The 25,673-nt window shown below is 37.1% G+C and overlaps 1 protein-coding gene across 3 annotated transcripts; it reads left to right on the top strand.

Moving 5' to 3' along the window:
* Positions 1–1,579: 1,579 nt before the first annotated feature.
* GTPBP10 (GTP binding protein 10) lies at positions 1,580–25,312 on the top strand. 3 transcript variants are annotated; one of them, XM_008539282.2, is made up of 11 exons: positions 2,173–2,895; positions 4,175–4,453; positions 5,814–6,007; positions 9,307–9,398; positions 10,095–10,239; positions 14,567–14,640; positions 16,168–16,220; positions 18,209–18,316; positions 18,875–18,952; positions 21,098–21,221; positions 23,554–25,312. In XM_008539282.2, the coding sequence occupies exons 2-11, from the start codon at positions 4,451–4,453 to the stop codon at positions 23,811–23,813; spliced, it is 1,131 nt and encodes a 376-aa protein (XP_008537504.1). In that variant the 5' UTR covers positions 2,173–2,895; positions 4,175–4,450; the 3' UTR covers positions 23,814–25,312. The 3 variants fall into 3 exon arrangements, with proteins under 3 accessions (XP_008537503.1, XP_008537504.1, XP_070473543.1); XM_070617442.1 differs by having other exon boundaries at positions 2,786–2,895; positions 4,130–4,453; XM_008539281.2 differs by lacking the exon at positions 4,175–4,453 and having other exon boundaries at positions 1,580–2,895.
* The last annotated feature ends 361 nt before the right edge of the window (positions 25,313–25,673 follow it).

Genomic DNA, 25,673 nt, shown 5'->3' on the forward strand with positions numbered 1-25,673 from the left:
CTTCCTCTTACTATGGTTTCTGGTGAACTGAAGATAACATATTAGGCTTGTTCTGAGCAGGGTTGTGCTTAATGTCATATGGGGTCAGTGCAGTGGGTAACAAATCCTCCCTTTCCTACGTACTGTTCCTCATTCTTGAGGGGCACAGAGGGACCAATGTCAGACTTCTGTAACTGCTTCCTGCTGAAAGAGGGTATCCAACTGGGGACCCAATAGAAGAGCAGCATCTATAGGTTCCCAGAAACTTACCCTAGCTAACCATAAGCATGTCTAGTTATCACCCGGCTTTATCCCCAGCTGTTCATACCCCTGTGATATGACTTTTTGTGGTTTAATAGCCTCCGGCTGTTTGCCGATGAAAGACGTTATTAGATCGAGATGCAGAGACCCAAGAGCAGCAGAGGGAAAAGAGCTACAAGTAGGCCAAGGAGCAGAAGAAACCAAGTCATCCTAGGGAGGACCTTCTGAACTCCTTCCCAGATCTGTTCTGCCCATTTGTGTTCAGTTAGGTCCTCCTAATCATTAGTTGCCAACCTCACCCTTTCTAAGTTCAGATCAAGACATCTAGAATTGTTAATGTAGAAACAGCAGGAGATATTTGGTAGGGCACAAATTCCCCCTTGTTTAGCTAGGAGATAGTCAAGAGCTATGTGATGTTCTAAAACCATTTTAGCCAAGGAGTATTAAGCAGTTGTAATTACACAGGCTAGGACGAGGCGATTCTTAACCCTGGAATAGGCTTGGGAGACAGGGACGTTAGGGTTACAGAGTATATAATGAGCTGCCGGGTCTATGTCAGGTCACATTGGATTGCCATGTGCCTTCAACCAGTTTAGGCTGGTCTCCACCATATGTCTCGCTAATCTGCTTCTTCCTCTCACTGTGTTTTCTGGTAAACTGAAGATGAAATGTTAGGGTTGCTCTGAGCACGGCTGTGGTTAATGTCTTATGGGGTCGGGGAGCTGGGTATCAGCTGCACATTTTAAAGGGGCCAATTTCCAGTTTCACGTTTCTTGTTTTTTTTTAAAGATTGGCACCTGAGCTAACAACTGTTGCCAATCTTTTTTCTTTCTTTCTGCTTTTTCTCCCCAAATCCCCCCAATATATATAGTTGTATATTTTAGTTGTGGGTCCCTCTAGTTGTGGCACATGGGACACCGCTTCAGCGTGGCCTAATGAGTGGTGCCAAGTCAGCGCCCAGGATCCGAACCAGTGAAACCCTCAGCTGCTGCAGCGGAGTGTGCGAACTTAACCACTTGGCCACCGGGCTGGCCCCTCATGTTTCTTTTACTATCTGGTAACTAGAGCTGTAATAAATACCTCAGTCTCTGACCATATTTTGTTCCAGGAAAAATATGCTTTCTCCTTTATTTATAGTACATAATGTTCCTCGGTACTTTGGGATGTTTTTATATCAATTTTTCATTTACTTTTTATTTGCTATTATCATTTTCCTACGTATATACCACGGGAAAGAAAACAATTTGGGCTTGTGTTCACTAATAAGAAATAAACCTTAAAGAAATAAATAGATTGGTCTCAACTCTATTCTGACATAATAGTAAGACGTAGTAAAGACAGTAATCCAGGGGCTGGCCAGGTGTGTGGTGGTGAAGTTCCCGTGCTCCACTTCAGTGGCCTGGGGTTCAGCCCCAGGTTTGCAGGTTTGGATCCCCGGTGTGCACCTAGTACAGATCATCAAGTCACCTTGCAGCAGCGACCCACATAAAATAGAGGATTGGCACAGATGTTAGCTGAGCGTGAATCTTCCTCACAAGGAAAAAAGAAAACGGAAAGATGGTAATCCAAACGGGAGCAAGTATTATCAAGATTAAGCTAAGTATCTACACAGTAACAACCTAAGGTCCTAATTAGTCAATCATCACAGGTTAAATGACAATTACAGCTCTAGTGATTGGTGAGGAATAAGGAGGTTCAGTAGCAGCAATGGAATCAAGACAGGGCCAGTTTTCACATCTCGCTATTTCCAAATAATCACTGTCCTAAGGGAGGGGTAGAAGTGTGAAAAGGATTCTAGAAATGAGCAGGCTTGGTGGTTAGGAGGGACTCTAAGCCTGGCAGCGTGGTGCCGGGCCGCCTAGCACGGCTGTGGGCATTTCCCACTGCAGGAGGGCCGAGGAGGGGAGGGGGCTGACTGCGACGCCGAGCCCCCTGCCGGTGCAGCGCGGCCGAGGAAAGGGGATCTCTCTCTCACGAAGGCGCGCTTCAAAGGAGAGGCGGGCAAAGACTCTCGTCTACCCGACTCCAAGAAGCCACTCTCTGACAAACACTTGAAGGCAATTTTCCTTCCCCGCTGAGCAAAATGAAATTCTTACACAGCTCAGGTCCTGACATTTGTGTCCCAAGTGTTAAATTCATTGTCTCCTGGGGGCTTTTACTAGAGCTTCTCCATGAACGAACAGCTTTTCGGACTCTTTTTTCCCAGTTGAATTTCCGTGTTTTTTGCGCGTTTGGTTTTAAAGTCTGTTGGAGTTTTTTCACTCCTCAATTAGCGTAAAAATTCCTACAAGGCAGGTCAGTCGCCAGTGCCTTCCAATTCAAAGCGTGACTTCCTGAGGCAGGCGCTCTGCACCTCACTGGCCCTTGTCACAGAGCCTCTGAAGACTTTTTTCAGCTTTGAGGTTGCTTCAACGCCTCAACAGCTTTCTCCTCCTCCTCGCAGAGCGTGCCGCAAGGCACCGGCGCCTGGCCCCGTGGGCGTGGACCATACAGCGCATACGGCTGTCTGCCCGGGAGCGTGAGAGGCAAAATAGCGCCGGCGTCCGGCGGTGACGTAAAAATGCCGCGCGGCGCTTCAGTGTGTCCGTCTTCCGCGGGAGTGAATGCTGATCCCTCGCAGTCATGGTTCGCTGCAGTTGTGTGTTATTAAGAAAGGTCCGTGACTGGTGCCCCTCACTCTGAGCCTGGGAGGCTATTGCCTCTAGCCCCACCTGAGACTCTGGTTCTCCTTCGCTTCCGTCCCACCCCTTTTTCTTTCGGGGGCCTCTTTCCTGCTTGGTTCTACCGTAGTCCTCTCCGCCCCTCCGAGAGTCGGGCTCGGCCTGGGAGGGGTGAGAAGAGTGTGTCTGTCTGGCGCGGTGAGGATGGTCGTTTGGGGGGCCGGGTTTGAGATTCTTCGGGGGAATTGTGTGACTTGGGACGGGGAGCTGGGGGCCTGCTTGCCGTTTAGACACACAGTATGTCATATGTAGGATGTAGGGTTGACTTTTTGTTTGGTCTGTAATAGTATATTTTTCTTCTTTTAAGTAATAATAGCCATAGTCTATTTTTTTAATCGTATACATGTTTCCCTCGAGTGCATTGTTTTTAAGAGCTTTCAAAAGACGGCTTTTGATCAGTAAACGAAAATATGTAATTGGCTTGCCTTCTTGCAAGACATTTAGGTCACTTTTTGTGCTGGGCTGCTTTTAGAATCGTTTCTGTAAAAATTTATAGCTGCCTCATTAAAAAACCTCTGTAAGAGCCTTACTAGAAATATTTTCTTGAAACCTGCTGGCATCATAGTTTGGCCATTACCTTATGACAGATGAGGAGAGTGAGATACTCCTTTTAAATTTGGCGTCTAAACCTCAGAATCTGATAAATCTAGAGGAGTAAAAAGTGTCTCAAACTTTAAACAGAACTTTAAAAACAGGAGTTTTCTTTTTATTGGAGGGAGAGGCGTGGTTATGAGTGAAATTATACTTTATCCAACCTTTTGTTTTCCAGAAAATAGTCAGAGACTTGTGAAGGGTAGTACTTGGGTGTATGAGGTAACCAATTCTTCAACTAAAAGAAGAAACTACTACTTTTTTTGTGGTTCTTAGAGGCTGTTTGTGTAGCCTTATTGCCATGAACAGTCACTTCCAGTCAATGTCATTTTTCGAGGAGGATCGACTCACTTGGATGTGATGCGTTTCTGATCTGGTCTCACAGAATGAAAGCATGAGTTCTTCACCCCCAGAGAAAAATACTCTGGCTAGCCCTCAAGTTCATCTTTTATATATTCCTTTTACCCTGTTCCCTTACAACATTCTATTTCCTGACTGTATTTGCATACTCAGTTGAAAACCTACACTTTTTTTTTTTTTTTTTTAAAGATTTTATTTTTTCCTTTTTCTCCCCAAAGCCCCCCGGTACATAGTTGTGTATTCTTCGTTGTGGGTTCTTCTAGTTGTGGCATGTGGGACGCTGCCTCAGCGTGGCCTGATGAGCAGTGCCATGTCCGTACCCAGGATTCGAACCAACGAAACACTGGGCCGCCTGCAGCGGAGCTCGCGAACTTAACCACTCGGCCACGGGGCCAGCCCCGAAAACCTACACTTTGAGTCTTTGCTGTGCTCTCATCCGTCACAATCTCAGATCTAGACTGCATCAGAATCACCAAGGGAGCTTTCACTAAATATGCTGGTTTGACCTATCCTCATCCCCTCCTCCAGAGGATATCAGAATGGTCAGTGGACTGTATGTATTTTGAAAAAAGTTCCCAGATGTTTTTGATATTTAGAACTATCTTAAATAACTAAAGACAAGAAGGTTATGAATTTAAGAAATTACGCTGTAAGGAATTTTGATAGTCTGGGAGGTTAATACATAGTTCTTGACCTGGCAAGAAGTTATTGATTTAGTGAGGGAAACAAAAGTAAACACTACAGTATAAGATTTCAAAAGTGTAATAGTGGAGGTATAATCCAGTTGCTGAGAGAGCCCGGCAAAGACAGTGGTAAGTGTTGTTTAGAAGAATTAAGAAAGACATCAGAAAATATGACATTTGGGTAGGTTTATGATAGAATAGAACAAATGACATTGTGAATAGAGGAAAAGCACAAGCAGTGGCATGGCGACATAACAAACAGTATATCGTGTAGTGAAAGCAGAGAGAGGAAGGGGAGGTGGAAGGGGTTGAATGAATAAAATGAAGTGTAGGTTAAGAGCTTTGAATATAGCACTGAGAATTTTAGACTTTATTTTATAAAGAGCAAAAAACCATGAATGTTTTTTGAGTAGGGAGAAACATGATTAGAGATCAGATCCATTTTCAGAAAAATAGCTCTGAAAAAAATTTCACAGAAATAGGCAGCAAAATGAAGGACGTGTTGAGGAGGGAATGACTAGACACTGAAAGACTAGTTAGGAGCTAATGTTATGGTCAAGACACTAGGGCAGTTGTACCAGAAGAGAGAGATTTATAGTTAGTAGGGCTTTGGGAAAAGAAACAGATATAGTCAAAGATTCCCCTATGCTGTCTCAATGGTAGTTCTATTATTTGAGAGAACATCAGAGTAACAGAATTTACCTGGGGGAAACTTTGGTTTTGTCATGTGAACATGTTGTATTTGAGGTGACTATTATCCTTTCAATTAATACCTAAGAATAAGTTACATATTTGAGAGGTTTCAAATATAAATTAAATACAGATCTTGCTCTTAGGTGCTTTAGACTATTAAGTTTACCTCCTGGTGGAGAGGGTCAAGAGACTGAACATAAAGGATATCTCACCCAGGTGATAGTTACTGGTACAGGCTGAGATCACCCAGGGAAGAAAGTCTAAACTGAAAAGTGGGCTAATGTCAGAGATCTTGAGGATAAATGGGACAACCATGATAATTGAAGGATCTTAAGAGAGTTCATCAAATGGGAAAAGGGAGGTCATACAGGAGGTGAGCTAAGAAAAGACTATAGCTTTGGTATACAGAAAGCCATTGTTGATTTCCTTGTTTTAGGAATTTTAGTGGCAACAAAATACTAGAAAGGAGTTCTGAGTTGGTAAGTGCATTTGGTATACAAATATTTTCTTTCTCTCTCTCTTTAAGTATGGAAACTTCATCGATAACCTCAGACTCTTCACCAGAGGAGGAAGTGGTGGAATGGGTTACCCTCGTTTGGGTGGAGAAGGTGGAAAAGGTGGTGACGTTTGGGTTGTAGCCCATAACAAAATGACTTTAAAACAACTTAAAGATAAATATCCTCAGAAACGGTTTGTGGCTGGAGAAGGAGCAAACAGTCGGTAAGTATTTACTGAATGACTGATTTTATAAAATTAAACCCTACTGGGAGAAAAAAAAATTAAAAGCTAAAAATTTATTTAGCAATTTGAAGTAAATTATTCCCCGTATTTGTAACTGAGCAAAAATCTACAATATTTATCTCAACTCTAGTAAAGATAAAAGGTACTAAGGAATGCTTTGGAACTTTTAAATTTTTCATCCTTTTCTTCTCCCAATGTCTGTTTATATTCTTTTGTACTTCCTCTGTGGAAACAAGATGGTCTTAATCTCCACTGTTTTCTTCTTAAATTATCTTTGACAATCTTTAGAAATCCTTCCTCAAATCTCAACCATGCTCCTCCATCTGACGACCACCAGTAGTTTTGCCAGCATCTCATAGACAGTCCTTAAAATTTAGAGCCTGTTTCCCTGATACATCTCTTCTGTGTTTTCCTTTTGGTCTTCTCTCTGTGACAGCAAAATCTCACATTTGTTTTTTGTTAACGTTTGTTATTTTCTATGGAACATATTACGTTGGCCTCAAAATATGAGATGAATTTTTTCTTTCATTGTAAAGAAAATGAAGAAAAAATTCTTAAAGCTTTTATCAAAATGCAGGCTATGATTCCTCAGGACTCTCATTGTGCCATTATTCCTTAAGAAGTGTTAGTATAAAGGTTAGACTTTATGTCCCATTTTTTCTTTCCCCTTCCCAAGGTAGTGTCTGGGTATATTTATTGGTCATAATACTAGAGGATGGAATGTGGCACTTACTTGGGGGATGGGCGTAAGCAAAGGATAGAGGTTGGGATGCTAAACACCCTGTCATGCAGAGTAAGGAACACTCCCAACAACAGCAAATTATTCTGCCCAAAATATCCAGCAGCATCCCCTGGTGTTAAAAGGAATCCTTGGAGAAACCCTTAAATTTCTTTTCCGTATTTGTGTTTTATGAATGATCTGACTGAAATCACTTTGCAGGGCAAAGTTTGAGAGCCCTATATTTGTTAGAATTATCATTTTACAATTTCTTTTGAAAAGTAAGGTTGCTGTAATTCCAACTTTATTCTGTGTTCAGATCAGTGGTATACTAAAGATACTATATAACATTTAAATGTTAAGAGAGATTTAAATAGAACGTTTCTCTTACTGGGATTGTGTGTTGCAATTTTTTAGAATGTAGAGACTTAAATCTAAAGGATTAATAGGAGCCAGCTGGATGAAGGGAAGGAAAAAGCATTACAGGAAAGATAACAAGATGAACACTGAAGGCCCAGTGATAGAAGACAAATACCAGTATACGACACTAAAAGAAGGCCAGTGTGGCTGCAATGCACAAAACACGGAATGTAGAGAATGATGGGACTAGAAAGATAGGTACAGGCCAGACTTTAATTCAGACCTTCATCGTTTCTGAAATACTGCAGTATTCTCCAAATTGGTCTCCTGTCTCCAGTCTCAATCGTCACTTCCAGTCCATTCTTTATCCAGTTATCCCTAGAGTGATTTTTCTAAAACACCAATTTATTAATGTCACTTGCCTATTTAAAATCCTTAAATATTCCTCATTACTCTAAGATAATATTCAAAGTCTTTAATATAGTATATCAAGCTCTTCACAATTTGAACTGCAGTGTCTTTATTTCATGACACCCCACTTGTACCAGGGTTATGCTAGAAATAACTATTTATTATTTCACCACACAGCTTGTTTCCTCCTAATCCAGTGCATGTATGTGTCTGTGTATATATACATATAATATATATATATATATATATTCACTTTGCCAACACATCCTTTCATGCTTTGATTGTCTGGCAAAGTCCTATTCCTCTTTCAAGACTTGGTTCGAGTACCACTTCCAAAATATAGGTAATCAAGTAAAATTTTAATTTCAGATAATCTAATAATGCCTACTAAACATTAGACTGCTTTTGTTCATCATGAAATCATCTCCCAGTAATTATTTGTGCTTACTTAACTATGAAAATTATCAAGTACCATTTCAGTTATTTTAAAAAGCTGTTTTCAAAGTTCTTTTGAAATTTAAGTGGTAAATGTTTTTAATAAAATAATATTTTAATAGAAAGTTCACCAACAGTAACAAATAAGAATGAAATTAGATCTTGCCTCCATATGCAACACAGAATCCCAGTAAGAGAAGTGTTCTGTTTAAATCTTTCTCTAATATATTTCGAATTCATCCATTTATGTCAGTCTGATTCATTCATTCAATGAATATTAATTGAGTATCTACTATGTGCTAACCACTGTACCAGATGTCTAAGATAAAATGGTGATCTAAACTGATATGTTCCCTGCGCTCGTGGAACTTACACTACTCTAGTAGGAGAGCAGACATTAATCAAATACATGAAAAATGGAAAATTATAACTGTGAAAACTCTTATGAATGAGTTCCTACACATGTATGTGGGTATGGGAATTTGAGCTAATTGGACAGATCAGTAATAAAAAGATTAAAGAAAAGGTCAACCACCTATAATTTTTTCACCTGGAGATAACCACTATTAAACTTTTCTAAGACTCTTCTGTGTGTTTGTGCAAATGTAACTGTGTATGAATATAAAATTTGGGTATACAAAACCAAGAGCACAATATTTTCCAACCTCCTCTTTTACTTAGCCTTTTTTTCCATACCCGAAAATTGTTTAGAATGGCTGCATAGTTTTATCATATTGGAAATAACATAAATTATTTTGTCATTCATCTATTTAGGTAATTATTGATTTTTTTTTTTTTACTATTATACTCACAATGCAATACACATCCTTGTGTATATAGTATATTACATGATGGTTCAATTTTTTTTTTTTTTAGGATAAATTCCCAGAAGTGGAATTACTAGTTAGAAGTTTGTACTAATTTATTCTCTTATGAGCAGTTTGAGAGTAGCCAGATGAGCCTCCTATAATTAAAATACTTTCATTTGAGGTCAGTTTTTTAAAAGCTTTGTTATTCGATGGATTTTCCATTTTTTCTAATTTGATGGTCTTTTAGCAGTGATCGCTTCATTTCAGGTATATGTATCTTAGTTCATTATGAGTTAAAATGACTTTTGGTGGTTAGCTTGGTAACTTAAATTATTAATATTATTTTTATTGGGATATGGTAGTCTACAATGCAAATAAATAATTAGGGATAATTTTATTTTTCCCCTAATATTTGACCACTTAACATCTGCATTAGAAGAGTTGGTTGCTAGTCTTCTTGGTGAACTATTATATTTGCTTGAAGCATAAACCATTTAATTTAGTGGGTTTTCCTTATTCTAATTTAGCTTTTTTTTTTTTTGTAGGGTTAGTGCACTGAAAGGCTCCAAAGGAAAAGACTGTGAAATTCCTGTACCTGTGGGTATTTCAGTAACTGATGAAAATGGTAAAATTATAGGTGAGTGTACTGTAGATTATAAGGTTGTGAAAAATGTACACATTTTATGAAATTGTTTAGGAGCTATGATGAATAGCTCAATACCTCTTGAGTGTCAGAATTTCTTTTAAACATTCACTATTTCAGCTGCTAATTTATTAAAGAGCTTTTTTTAAAATTAATTAATTAATTTTTTTTTGAGGAAGATTAGCCCTGAGCTAACATCTGCCAATCCTCCTCTTTTTTTTGCTGAGGAAGACTGGCCCTGAGCTAACATCCATGCCCATCTTCTTCTACTTTACATGTGGGATGCCTACCACAACATGGCTTGTCAAGTGGTGCCGTGTCTGCACCTGGGATCCAAACTGGTGAACCCTGGGCGGCTGAAACGGAACGTGCGCACTTAACTGCTGAGCCACAGGGCTGGCCCTAAAGAGCTTTTTAAAACTTAAAAGTTGCTCAAAATTAACTGCTAGATTTAAGATTATTTTAAAGATATAAGAGTATTTACTTGGTTTTAAAACATATAACTAGTCACCCTCTTACAAAAGTGTTTTTCTAGCATCAACCTTTCAATAGAAATTTATTCCTATTGTTTAGCCCTTGTAGATTTGTAAATTGGAATTTCCTGGCATCTATTTCTGAAAGAAGAATGTCATTAGTGATTAGCTCTACTTACTAATCTTTGCTCTAAGTATATTTGTCTCTCTTTCTAAGGAGAACTCAATAAAGAGAAAGACAGACTTTTGGTAGCTGAAGGAGGTCTTGGTGGTAAATTACTTACAAATTTCTTACCATTGAAAGGCCAGAAACGAGTTATTCACCTTGATCTAAAACTTATGGCTGATATAGGCCTAGTCGGGTAAGTATAATTCATATTTTTATTTTTATACTTTTTTAATACTTTCAGAGAGATAGTTCATGAATAGGAAATAAATGTAAACGGTAATTTGGGGCCAGCATTATTTCTAGTTTATGGAGTTTGTACACTGTTTGTGAACTTTGAGAATATGCTGCTAAATGTAGTTATTTTCATATTGCCAACTAGAGTTTCATAGTTATTGATTTGTTAAAGATCATAGCAATTGAATAGGCCAGTGGAAATGTTAGAATGAATAAAGAAAGAAAAATCAATTAAATGCAGTTGTATAAAAAGGTAAAAGAATGTTACCAGATATTAAGGAATAAAATTAGAAATCCAAACAAACCACATTTTAAAAAGTGGATAGAAGAAAATAAAAAGAAGGGGAAAAATGATTAAGATATTTCTACAAATCTTAATAGAGATATTGAGGTATCATTAATCAGACGGCTAGAGGCCAGTGCAGACAGTCTCAATCATCAGAATTATGTACTACTAAGTACCAAGCTGGATCTTGCTATGACTGTTTCCCTTTCCTTCATGCTCTGCTTAGGATCTCTGTCCATTCTCAGTACTGCAGACCTTACAATGTTGTCCTCTTCCACCAGCCTCACTTCTTTCATCAACAATGCTGTTTAGCTGTGGGGTTTGCAGTGCTGGTACCTGACTGGAGGGAGATAGAGAGTAGATAAAGGAAGGGAAAACTTCAGCTTTGCGTTTCTCCTCTCCTTCTCTCTCTTCCTCTCCCTGGCTCCACTACAACATTACACAGTGGTCAGATGGAAGGCCAAAGGAAAAGGTGGAGAAAACTGCTGCCCTGCTGCAAACTGCCAGTTCCATTCCTTCCCTTCCCGTAGTTTCTTTCTAAGTTCTTTCATCTTCCTCTCCACTTATCTCACTGCTTCTTTACCAGACTGGCTGGTCTTGGACAAGTTGTACAGTCTCCCTAAGCCTTTGTTTTCTCATGTTTAAAAGTGGCTGGAGATAATTGTCACCTTAAAATGTTGATGAGTAAGATATTGCATTTGCAGCACAACACATACTCTGCATTTATGAATACTGCTATCATCATCATCATTATATTGCCAAGTTATTGGTGACTCATATACTGAAGTAGTAACCTTTTCAGAAGTGGACTTAAAATTACAGTCGATAATTAAAGCATCACGATTCTTAAGCACAATGTTTAACATGTATTCTATTGCAATGTTTAACATGTATTTTATTACAACTATCAGGCAACTATTCTTTAAAAGTTACTAATATGAATACCAGCATAAGCAGATACCTTTTGGCTGGTTTCAGGAATGAACTGAACCTTAGAAGCATGGTATCAGGTAACTGATACACTTGTACTGCTGTTGTCACATCTGATCTTTGTGTAGGTTGGATTTCAGCCTCTAGAATTTTCATTAGGTACTTTTCAAGAAAAATCTCAAGCATCCATCTGTTCTTCATCCATTAGCATCCTTTTTCTTCTTGCACTTTGATCTCTTTGGAAATAATTGCCTGCATTTTCTGTGCTTAATCACTGTTGTGAAAATATGAAGATATTGGAAAGAAATAAGCAACTCCAACTAGTGATAATCATAGACAAAAATGGTTGCAGTTTGCTTTTCAAAAAGTTACAGGAGCTTGAGTATAACAGGATATAAGAAAATACTGTATTTCCAGAGGAAATGAGTGATTAAGAAATCTCACGTAATTTTATTCTTAATTCATTATAGAAATTTTTTTTTTCTTTGAGGAAGACTAGCCCTGAGCTAACTGCTGCCAGTCCTCCTCTTTTTGCTGAGGAAGACTGGCTCTGAGCTAATATCCATGCTGTTCTTCCTCTACTTTATACGTGGGACGCCTACCACAGCATGGCGTGCCAAGTGGTGCTGTGTTCGCACCTGGGATCTGCACCGGCGAACCCCGGGCCACTGAGAAGCAGAACGTGCACAGTTAACCACAGCACCACTGGGCCAGCCCCCATAGAAATATTTTTAATGAGAAAAATTGTTAAAAGAGCCCCATTAAGAGCTCATAAATTTGTATAGAATTCTAAATTAATATTCAAAATATTACACCATTATTCCAAATGAAAGTTTCGCAGAGTTTTGAAAGAGGAGCTTGCTCAAATTCCAAGGAAAACTGTGAAAGCAGGGATCACATTTGTCACATTGATTGCTATATTTTTGGTGCCTAGAATATTGCCTGATAGAAGTCAATGCTCAATAAATACTTGTTGGGTAAAGTTTTTTATTGAGATATAATTGGCATATTAATTTCTGGTGTTCAACATAATTCAGTATTTGTATATATTGTGAAATGATCACCATAATAAGTCTAGTTAACATCAACCACCACACATAGTTACATTTTTCTTTCTTGTGGTGAGAAGTTTTCAGATTTACTTACTTAGCAACTTTCAAATATGCAGTACAGTATTATTAACTCTAGTTAGTTAATCACCATGCTGTACATCATATCCCCCATGACTTACTTGTTTTGTAACTGGAAGTTTGTACCTTTGGACCTGCTTCGCCCATTTTGCCCACCCCTCCAGCTCTTACCTCTTGCAGCCACCAGTCTGTTCTCTTTGAGTTGGATTTTTTGGCTTGTTTTGGATTCCACATGTAAGTGAGATCATATGGCATTTGTCTTTCATTGTCTGACTTATTTTATCTAGCACAGTGCCCTCAGGGTCCATCCATAGTGTCGCAAATAGCAAGATTTCCTTTTTTATGGCTGAATAGTATTCCATCATGTATGTATGTATATATCTTTATATATACACACCACATTTTCTTTATCCATTCGTCCATCAATGGACACCTAGATTGCTTCCATTTCTTGGCTATTGTAAATAATGCTGCAGTGTACGTAGGGGTGCGTATATCTTTTTGAGTTAGTGTTTTTATTTTCTTCATTTATATACCCAGCAGTGGTATATCCAGAATTGCTGGATCATATGGTAGTTCTATTTTTAGTTTTTTGAGGAAGCTCTGTAGTGTTTTCAATAGTAGCTGCACCAATTTACATTCCCATTTGTTGAATAAATTTAATGAAACTATCTGCATGAAATTTAGGAAATCATCTCTTAAGTGACCCAAATTCCTAGTACTTTCTTTCATGCATGGTGGACCTTTCTTGAGGGAAATTGACCAATAAAATCATAGCCTTTAAAACAAGCATGTATTTTAGTCCAGTATTTCCTCATCTAGAAATTTATCTCAAGAAGGAGATTAAAGATGTGTGTAAAGGTTCAAGGATAGTCACTTCAGCTTTTCAAGTTTTTAGCAGAAAAGTTAGACAAATAATAAATGCTCATTTGCAGAGAGAAAAAAATAGTTGTCTTTTAATCCTACCATTCAGGATGACTATTAACATTGGTGTATGTCTTTCTAGCTGTATGCATATTTTTTGCAATATTATTTCTAGTAGTAAAAAATTGGAGACAACCTAAATGCCTGACAGTAGGAAATAAGTAAATTACAGTGCACCTTTGAAAGGTGTTCACCTTATACAATTCACTTTAACAAGGGGGCCTATCAACTATGAATAGTCTTTCAGAAAAAATAAAATCAAACTGAATTTTATCAAGGCTGTTTGTTGAATTACCAATTTATAGAAAATCCAGGGCAACAGAGCATGTTAAATGATATCATGGGAGACTGTTGGCATAAAAATCCAGAGTGTGGGAAAGAAAGTCTACAGGACAAATGACCCAGTTTCTTTAAAAATAAAATTGCGAAGGGGAAACAAGATGGAGTGTGGAGCCTTTACCAAAAGAAATTTGAGAGACCTATCAACCAATTGTAATACACAGACCTTATTTGGGTCCCTATTCAGGCAAAGCAACTTTTAAAAAAGTATTGAGAACGTATTAAAGTTTGTTGAAGCTAGTCTATGGCTAAATGGGATTCATCACTCCTCTCTACTTTTGTATGTTTCAGAATGTCCATATAAAATAAAAAAAATCAGCAAAATTTAAGTAATATTCTGTTAGTGTTTGGCTAGGGATAGTTGATTGCAGGCGTTTTTTATTAGTTTCTTTTTGTTTTTCTGTGATTTACAAGTTTTGTTGTTGTTGTTTTCGTGATTTGAATTATTTGCTCTCAATACTGAAACATCATCAGTATCCAGCATGGATTTACCTTTACCTTTTTCATAAGTATATTTTGTTCCTCAAGTTTTTCAAGGTTTTTTTAAATTATATTCCATTCTTAATTCCAGAAATATTTAAGAAGTCTACTTCCTGAAATGTTAGGAATTCAGAGATAAGATAGTATTAATGATACTGATATTTGTTGTAATGTATAACTTCATTTTCTCATTTCAGATTCCCAAATGCTGGCAAATCATCTTTGCTAAGTCAGATATCTCACGCAAAACCTGCAATTGCAGATTATGCTTGTAAGTATAATTTGTATGTATTGGAATGTGTGGAGGTAAAGTTTTAAAGACTGATCTTTCTTTGAGTTACTATGAATAAAATGACAACTCTGAGGGTAGCCTTAGTTTGAAAACTCATGGCAGATAGAATACGTGCATTTCCCATTAATGTTTAAAACCTCTGTAGCCCTCAACAAAATTCCTAGTATTTGTCACTTACTTTGTTGCATTTATTTTTCTGTTGTATAATAATTTTTTAGGTTTAGTTATGATTTTATGAGCACCTACCCTTCATCAAGCACTCTGATAAATATTAGGAAGGCAGAGATGAATTCTTTCATTCATTTAGCAAGTATTTATTTCTGGGAACTGCAGTAGATTCTGGGGTTACAAAGACCGGTAAGCAGAAACGGATACTGTTCTGACTTTTACTGAGCTTACAGACTAGTGGGGGAAGGCAGATAGCTCACTAACAAACATGGGGAAATATTATATGGTTCTATGAAAGAGTGTAGGTGACTGCGTTAGACTTCTTTGAGGGAGTGTGATGGTGGTGCTGAGATGTGAATAATAAATATGAGTTAATCAGTGACAGACAGTGGAGGGGACAAGCCCTTCAGTCAGAGGAAATAGCATGTACATAAAAGCTCTGTAGTGGCAGGGAGTAGATTCATGTGTTTCTGGAGAACGTGAGTAAGGGAAAGAGGGAATCCAGGTGAGCCTCGAGGGGTAGGTAGAGACTATATCATATAGACTGCATAGGCTGTATTTGATCTTTATATCTTAAGAGCAGTTGATAGACTTTTAAGCAAGGGATAAAATGATTACATTTGCTTTTCAAAAAGATCTCTCTGCGTATAATACAGAAAATGGATTGGTGTGGAACATAAATGGATCTGGGAAGAACAGTTAGTAGGCTTTTGCAGTAGCTAGATGAGACATATTGGAAGCTCAGACTAAGAGTAGTGAATGAATATGGTAGGATCTCTGCCGTCATTGAACAAAAAGGCACAGAGTGACGTTAACCAGGAAGATAACATTAAGCCTTTCTACAGTTAATCTCTGAGAAAGTAGAGTTAATTTGTACTAAGTGCTATAAATTACGTGGCCGATATTGTTCAGACACAGGGGACTTTTGAGAAGGAAAGAAGAAGAAAAGCAAAAAGTCATAGGAAGGAGGCTAGTACAGGATTGGTGAGACTTGGGGATAACTGAATGAGAAAGGACTAGACAAATTTGAGCCACAGACCTAAATGCTAACCCCCACCCTAATACCTTTTTACCATGCTGCTTAAAGTGCAACAGATGAACTTTGAAGCCCACTAATTCAATTAGACTTACACAGATTGTAAAAATCTGTATTTGTCCTTTTCCAAGTATATCATACATAGCAAGATAATTGTACCTTCAATTTCAACAAATGAGAACATAATCTGAATTAAATTGTTCACAGAAAAGAAATGTTGTTTATTTTATACATAATGCTAATACAATTTTGAGAGTACCAGCCTTTATCTAGCCTTAATTTATTGTTGTTCTTTCTTATAGTCACAACATTAAAGCCTGAACTTGGAAAGATTATGTATAATGATTTCAAACAGGTGGGTGTTTTTAAAATAAAACACTTGGTTAGAAGTGAATGTACTTGGTCTTTATAGTATTTGACTATTTCTGTGGTCTTGGGGGAAAAAAGTAGCAAGATTTTGTTTTTAATAAGTGAAACTATGATCAAATCAATTCTGCTGAGCACTATAATAGTAAATACTGTATAAGAATATAACTTCTTGTTCTTTGAAAGTTTAGGTCCAGTTTGTCAACAGGTCAGTGGTTGCCAATGATTGGGGGAAGGAAGGGATGAATAGGCAGAACACAGAGGACTTTTAGGGCAATAAAAATATTCCGTATGATAGTATAATGATGGTTACATGTCATTATACATTTGTCAAAACCCACAGGGTGCTGGCCCCATGGCTGAGTGGTTTAAGTTTGGGCGTTCTGCTTCAGTGGCTCAGGTTTTCTCTGGTTCGGATCCTGGGCGTGAACCTAGCACCACTCATCAGGCCATGCTGAGGTGGTGCCCCACACAGCAGAGCCAGAGGGACCTCCAGCTAGAATACATAACTATGTATTGGGGGCCTTTGGGGAGAAGAAAACACAAGAAGATTGGCAGCAGATGTTAGCTCAGGTGCCAGTCTTTAAAAAGGAAAAAAAAACCCATAGACTGTACACCAACAGTGAACCCTAATGTAAAGTGTGGACTTAAGGTGACGACGTATCAATGTGGTTTTATATAATCCACTGACATAATTTAGAAGGCGTAAAAGATTTATATTCATTTATAATAGTGATATAATAAAAATTTAAAAAACTTCAGCAGTTATATAGAATACTAAATAAGTGAAATTACAAATACAAGATAATAAAAATATAGTAAACAATGTTTAGAGGAAAAGAGAACACTGTTTATAATTTTTAAGGGAAATCAGTAGAGAACCTCTGAAGAAAATTTCAGGACATGAGACCTCTGTTGTATATACTGCTTTGTCCCATAGTCACAACTTCTTTTAAAACTCTGAAATGCAGGGCCGGCCCCTTGGCTGAGTGGTTAAGTTTGTGCGCTCCACTTCGGCGGCTGGGGGTTTCGCCGGTTCAAATTCTGGGCGCAGACATGGCACCCCTCATCAAGCCATGCTGGGGCGGCATCCCACATGCCACAACCAGAAGGACCCACAACTAAAAATACACAACTGTGTAACAGGGGGCTTTGGGGAGAAAAAGGAGAAATAAAATCTTAAAAAAAAAAAAAAGCAAACCTGAAATGCTTACCCACACTGGCAGTGTGTGTAGAGCGCTGCTTCTCATTCCTTACTGCACATCAGAATTATTATCTGGGTGGTTTAAGAACGACAATGATAAATGAAGCCTGGGTCTCAGAGATTTGAAACCATATCCCTTGGAGGTAGGGCCTGGGCATCTGTAGTTGAAAATTCCCTCGGTGATTATGATATGCAGTGAGGTTTGAAAAGCGTAGGTGTAGAATGATGCTTAACAATTTTTATTACTCCAAAAGGAGCATAGGAACACTGTATCCTTTACTTCTTAAGACTGGTTTATAGTCCTCCTGGTAGAATATGAACAGAAAAGGAACAATGGTGCCAAATAATCAGTTACATATAGAATTTAAAACTTAAACCTACAGAGCTGCACTAAGTAGATGTCTGCTCAATTAATATCCTTGTATACTTTTAAGAATTTAGCAAGTTGAAATTCTATGAAAAGTTCGTATCGGACAATATAGTTTATGGAATTCTAAAGAGAATTTATGAGATTAATAAATGTTAAACTAATCCCTAAAATTCCTAGACTGTTAGATTAATAAGCAAAAATGGGACTCTAATTTCTGATAACAAAGGATTTTGATTCTTAATTCATTTATTTTATTATAAAGGTATCCTGGCTTTATAAAGATGCAGTGGTAATCACAAATTAGGAACTGTTCGTAATTGAAATATGAAAATGTTTGGATGTAATTGTACTTGTGGTTTTCATATATTTTTCTTTTTTATCAAATCATTTAATTTTGTGTTAGATATCAGTAGCTGATCTTCCTGGTTTAATAGAAGGAGCACATATGAACAAAGGAATGGGCCACAAATTCCTCAAGCATATAGAAAGAACTAGACAACTGCTTTTTGTTGTAAGTCATCTGCATATCAATGTAATGTTCAAATGAATGTGAAAATCAATGAATTTAGTTTTCCTAGAAATTTTTTATAGTAAGATTTAAAGACAAAGTAGTAGCATGTTACACCACTCAGTCTGTTTACATGGGGGTCAAACACAGTAAGTAATCTATTTATAATATGGGGATGGAAATGGCGTTGTTTATTATATCAGATGTAAATTTGGCCATATTTATCAAGGTTTAATTCTTCAGGAATTCTAACATCTGTCTTACAGACTATCTCTTTCCTACTTCATTGATGATGTTAGAATTATATATGAGATTGTCTATATTGGTATAAATTGTCTTATCTATACTAGTTTCTCATTTTAATAATGACTGTCATTTTATTAGAATAATTTTAGTTATCTTAACACCACGATTTCTTTTACTTATTTTGAATTACTAAATTACCAAGAGAGTATAGCTTGAGAAATTATTTTTAGCCTGAGAGAGTAAAACAGTTCAAAATATAAAATATATAGCTGATGTTCTTATGTTATAGGCTGTCTCTTTCCCCTTTTTTTTAAGGTTGATATTTCTGGATTTCAGCTTTCTTCTCAAACTCAATACAGAACTGCCTTTGAAACCATAATACTGCTTACAAAAGTAGGTTTTCTGTTTTACTGTGTTTTGTATTTGGTTTAACATGTAGGCATATAGGACTGTATGAAATAATATATAATAATTAGAATAAACATATACTCTACCTGTACTTTTTAAAACTTTGATGTCAGTTAAAGAATTATCTACAACTAGAAGGACTCACACCTAAAATATACAACTATGTACTGGGGGAATTTGGGGAGAAAAAGCAGAAAAAGAAAAAAAAAAGAGAAGATTGGCAACAATTCTTAGCTCAGATGCCAATCTTTAAAAAAAAAAAAAAAAATTTATCTAAACTTGCTGTCTCCAGTTCCTCAATGTTCACCTGCTCCTCAAACTGTCATAACTGATAGAACCTTCCTTGATCCCAAATTCCTCTTACATACTTCTTAGACTATTTCTCAGTCTACTTTTTAGGCTCTTTTCTGTTCATTTTTTAAGTAGCATTCAGTTGTAGTTAATATACTGATGACTGCCAAATCTGTATCTGTACCCAGATCTTTTGGTTGTGCTTTAAGACCTGTTGCCTATTGATATGTTTGATTGGATGTCCCGTTAACTTCTCAAACTTAGTATGTGTAAAACTGAACTTTTTTTTAAAACTCCCCAGCTTCCCCAGAACTTTACTGAGTATGTAAGCCAGAAACCTGGGTAGTGGTCTTGATTCTATCTTTCTCACCACCTGCATCAAGTCCTGTCAGTTTTATTATCCTAAAGCTTTCTGAAATTCACTTGCTTGTCTTCATCCATACCACTGTTGTAATCATCAACCGCTCTCACTAGAATGTTGTCAGTCTCTCCTATCTGTTCTCCCTGCTTCCAATCTCACTTCTCTCCAGTCCATTTTTTATATGGCAGCCAGAGTGATCTTTGTAAAAGAGCCAAGCTGATGTTTGTTCCCTTCTTAAAAACACTTTGATGGTCCCCCATTGCTGTTGGGTTAAAGGCTAACCTGAACATGGTTTATGAGGTCTGGCAAGGTTGGGCTCCTACCTAGCAGTCCATCTCTGTCCCTTGACCCTTACATTCTTTATCCAGCCATATGATTTCACTCTAACACAGCAAGATATTGTTTACCTCTAGGACTTTGTTTATCTTATTTCTTTTGCCACTTTTTCCCTATTATGAATAATGCCACTGTTAACGTTTGTGTACAGGTTTTTGTGTGGACATGTTTTCATTTCTCTTGGATATATACCTAAGAGTGGAATTGCTGGATAATATGGTAACTCCATGTTTAACATTTTGAGGAACTGCCAAACTGTTTTCCAGAGTGGCTGCAGCATTGCACCATTTTACAATTCCATTACGATTGTGTGAGAGTTCCAATCTTTCCACATTAATGTCAACACTTGTTATTGTCTGTCTTTTATTTTAGCCATCCTCATAGGGGTGAAGTAGTATTTCATAGTAGTTTTGATTTGCATTTCTCTAGTGACTGATGATGTTGAGCATCTTTTTATGTGCTTATTAGCCATTTGTGTGTCTTTGGAGAAATGTCTCTTCAGGTTCTTTACCCATTTTAAATTGGGTTGTCTTTTTATAATTGAATTATAAGAGTTCTTTACATTTTGGATATAAGTCCCTTATCAGATAAATGATTTGCAAATATTTTTTCTCACTCTGTCAGTTGTCTTTTCACTTTCTTTAGGATATCTTTTGAAGTGCAGAATTTTAAATTTTAATGAAGTCTCCTTTTCCTCTTTCTTCTTTTGCTTGTGCTTTTGCTGTCATATTTTAAAAACCAGTGTGTAATCCATGGTCAAAATATTTACTCCTAAGCACACTTACTCTTTTTCCAAGAATAATACAGGTTTGGCATTACATTGTCATTATTTACTTCTGAATTTTATCTGTGTGCCTAAAAGAAGTCCAAATATCTGTATTTGGCTCTATGCACAAAATCATCCTACGCAGTCTATAGGATGTCATGTGAGCTAAAATATATAATCACATGACCTAACCAGTAAGCATTTTCTGAATTTCCTTTGTTAATTAGTTTTGTGATTGTTGGGACTTTTTGCATTTCAGAGTTGTGAATAAGCTCTAGATTACTTGGACCTATAAAGTAAAGAAAGACGTTACCAAAGAGGTAGTTTTTATAGATATTTTAATAAAATTATTTGGTTTTTCTCTTTTGATTTAAAGGAGTTGGAGTTATACAAAGAGGAACTTCAGACAAAACCTGCACTCTTGGCAGTTAATAAAATGGACTTGCCAGATGCACAAGATAAGTTCCGTGTACTGATGAACCAACTCCAGAATCCTAAAGGTAAAGTCACTCATTCGTTTAATGTCAATTTAATGAATACCTACTAGGTTCAGAGTGTGCTAAGAGTTATAATCCCTGGAAAAGAAAACTGACAGTTGCTACTCTTAAAAAAAGTATGTTTGAAGAAAGAACATACACGGTACATTTAAAGTAACATTGTAACAAAACTATTATCAAGTTTCAGAATGTGTGATATGGACAGTAAGGTAGAGGAGAAAAAAAAGAGATTAATTTGAGCTGAAAGGTCAGCTTCATGAACAAATAAAATTTAAACTGGGCTGATTTAAACAGTTAATGGGATTTGGATCAGAAGAGGACAATGTCAGCATCCACCTGTGAAGTCTTTCACTTCAGTAACATTTCACAAGTTCTAGGACTTTGTTTCCCTATACACTACAAATTTAAAAACAGAGCTGATGGTTCTAAAGATGTATGTATCTTTGCCCTGCTGGCTCTATAGGTCTCTGAAAAATACTAGTCTTCCAAAAAGAAGTTGAGTATCTATGTATGTGTGGCACAGAATAATAGATGTTGTTACTCCAAAAGGATTTATTTGTTTGAAATTTGTTTCTAAATGGACCACTTTGTGTAAAGGAACTTAAAGAAACTTCAATAGTTTTAATATTGACCTTTGCAGAACACTTGATCCTGCAGTGATGATGCTTTCATTTTTCTGAATTTGGTAGAGGACCTCTTGCACAAATGAGGAAAAAGTAGGGAGAATGGTATATAGCTAACATGTTTTTAAATAGTACTAATTTCTCTGTTTTTATCCTTGGGATAAAAATTGAGGATAATAAATTATAACGTACTAGGACTACCAGACAGCACTAAAAGATCCTTTCTCCCCTCTCAAAAATCTCTCCCATGTGTAGTTTACATTTTGGAGCTGTCCTTGAGTTAGTAAGTTACTTTTGACATATAAATATTCCCAGGAATTAGTAAATAGTCTTTATTCTTTAATGTCATTTGCCTTATGAAGTCATTAGATCTGTTTGCTAGTTGGCCTTGCAGGAAAGGGAATTTTCAGAGGAGGTGCCAGAAGGGAGGATAACTTAAGAGTTCGTGGCTATTTTGGACCATCATAAAACAAAATATAGTCCCTCCAGTGATAATTCCTGAGGTAGCCTCTCTGGACTTCCTTGGAGGCATATGAATCTGAGAAACTAAGCTCCATATTGGCTTGTCCATTTTCTTTCAGTCCAGCCTTTCCAGTTCGTACCAGTGTTAACCCATCCCATCACTATGCCATCCCCTCCCCCGTTGCTTTGGTGGCAGGGAAGAGGAAAAAGTAACATAACAGCTGTCTGCCCCTGTTGGGTGATAGATTGGATTCATCTGAAATGACCTCTGAAATGAATCCTGCTTACACCCTTTTCAATTTTAGTACGGCTCCTGGCACCAGGGATGATAAGCCTATACTTTTAGGGCAGTTAAAGGCTACCTGTGTGCTGAGGCAAGCTAGAATATCCCAAATCAGGAATGTTGTCTCACTTTATTGACCCTCCCCCCAAAACAAAATTTATTGCTTCTGTAAGTAAATCATCTTCTGTGATTCGTCTTTTATTATACTTAATTTGGTTTGAAATGTATTCGTCCAACAAATATTTACTAAGCACTGATCATGTGCCAAGAACCTTACCATTGTCACTAGTGAAAAAGAAAGGTTCTGGGGGCTGGCCTGGTGGCGCAGTGTTTAAGTTCGCACGTTCTGCTTCTCGGCAGCCGAGGGTTCGCCGGTTTGGATCCTGGGTGCGAACATGGCACCGCTTGGCAAAAGCCATGCTGTGGTAGGCATCCCACATATAAAGTAGAGGAAGATGGGCTTGGAGGTTAGCTCAGGGCCAGTCTTCCTCAGCAAAAAGAGGATTGGCAGCAGTTAGCTCAGGGCTAATCTTCCTCAAAAAAAAAAAAAAGAAAGGTTCTGGGGCCAGCCTGGTGGCACAGCAGTTAAGTTCACATACTCCACTTTGGCAGCCTAGGGTTTGCTGGTTTGGATCCTGGGTGCAGACCTACACACCACTCATCAAGCCATGCTGTGGCAGGCATTCCACATATAAAATAGGGGAACGTGGGCACAGATGTTAGCTCAGGGCCAATCTTCCTCAGCAAAAAGAGGAGGAATGGTGGCAGATGTTAGTTCAGAGCTAATCTCCCTCAAAAACAAACATAAAAACCCCCTCAAAGGTTCTGAGTGCTTATTAGAGAAGGAAAAAAGGAATTAAAATGCTAAGTTTTCGGTTCCTTGGTTCACAAATCAAACCTCTAACATAGTTTTGATTTACTTTCAAAGACAATGAAAATCAGCTTAGTTTTGTGTTCTTTGTTTCAGATTTTCTGCATTTATTTGAAAAAAACATGATTCCAGAGAGGACTATAGAATTCCAACACATCATCCCCATCTCTGCAATTACCAGAGAAGGAATTGATGAACTAAAGAACTGTATAAGAAAGTCTCTAGATGAACATGCCAACTGGGAAAATGATGCATATCATAAGAAACAGTTGCTTAATTTACAGATTTCCAATACAGTATCTTACAGTGAGACACCATCAAAGAATACTGTTACTAGTCCCAGAATGGATAATTGAAATTGTGTTCACTTGAAAACTTTTCCACAGGCATCTATTTTTTAGAGGGTTAGGTATTAGCCTGATATATATGCCATCATTCAAGAACCATACCTTTTTAAGTGGTTTTGTAGTAAAGTGTATCATCAGTAAAAAAAAAAAAGTAACTGAGAGCTAAAAATGACAATTTATAATTTTATAGACAATCCACCTGTAATAAAATCCTCTGATATTCTTCTACTTATGATGTCTCTACTGAGATCATTTTTTAAAATTATATAAAAGGATTCTCTAGAATGTTAGAATGAGCAGCTAGGTTTTGTTTATTTGTTTTTGAGTCTGTCATGTACCTAATTCCACTAAATATCTAATAGTTCTCATTTTTGGAAAACCTCAAAACCATAAATTTAAACATATATTCAGTGATAAATAATATCACTGATAATATTTAACAGAAACCAGCAGATAAATGTTTGCAATTTCAGCTTTTGGAAATTTTCTTTAAGTATAAGCTTTTGGAAATTTTCTTTCTGCTTTGGTAAATAAAGACAGAATAAATAGAAAGTGCAAACTTTTACCAGTATTATCGATCATCAGTATATTCTTAAGATTATAATTTCTAAATTTCTGCCTGAGTTTCAAAAATATTTAGAAATTAGACATTTTCTCCTCATGAGTTTTAGTATAAAATATACGTGTTAATTGATTTTAAACAGTGCAAACATTAGGCCCTCCACTCCTTCCCACTGTTAATAGTTTCTTATGTTCTTGCAGAATTTTTTTGTGCATATTTTTACCCACATGAGTTTGTTATACAAACATTTTCCAAGTTTGTTTTGTTTTGTTTTACAAAATAGCAAGTTAATGAGCTTTTTAAAAATTATTCTTCAGTGGTGTAGTGGTTAAGTTCACACACTCCGCTTCTGCAGCCCAGGGTTCGCAGGTTCAGATCCCCAGCATGGAGCTACACACCACTCATCAAGCCACACTGAGGTGGTGTCCCACATACAAAATGGAGGAACATTGGCACAGATGTTAGCTCAGGGCCAATCTTCCTCACCAAAAAAAATAAATAAATAAAAAAATTCTTCAATGCTGCTTTTAAATTATTAGGAGTTGTTTTGGAATTTAAGACTTAGTGAAGCCTTTACATGTGGCTCTAAGTATTAAATAAAAATGATGTCAGTATTGTTCTACTTAAGTTTCTTTTGATATGACAATGTAAATGACTTCTTGCAAGCATTGTTTCACTTTGATGTGTTCTGTTTTCTGTTCCCCACTCCCACCTCCCATCCCAGTCCCCAGATTACTGGCTTTTCTTGTATATCTTTTTCCTTCATTGCACAAGTATTTATTGAGTGTCTACCCTGTGCCGGGCACTGTGCAGGGTGCTGCATGTACAATGTTGAAGAAAACAGACGGGCCTGCTGCCCTCGTGGGTCTCACATTTGATGGCAGAAACTGCAGGGGATTTGAATAGCAAGGTTCCACTTTACAATAAAGGAATAAGAGTGAGGAAAGTGTTTGGAATTTCAACATCTATACTGATCATAGTGACCATGTTTCATATTGGGTATGTTTACATTTATGACTTCAGTGTCATTTTTTTATTTCTGTTACTTCCTGGATATAAACAAGCAGTAATGTGAGGACTCCATTGGGTGAATTTCTGAAGCACTGACACCATAATCTTATTTTTTGCTGTGGCAAAGGATAATAGATGTGTGTTGAAGATTAACAGGAATTGTATCTTATTTGCTCTGTCAGTAATGCTCAGGTTACTACTCCAGACTAACTGAAACAGTTTATGTAACTCACTAAAACGTTCCATTATTTGTATTTTCTAGTTACTGAAAGTGTACTCTATGTACCTTTTTCTGA

This window comes from Equus przewalskii, chromosome 4 (assembly GCF_037783145.1).
Source record: "Equus przewalskii isolate Varuska chromosome 4, EquPr2, whole genome shotgun sequence".
Taxonomy (NCBI): Eukaryota; Metazoa; Chordata; class Mammalia; order Perissodactyla; family Equidae; genus Equus; species Equus przewalskii.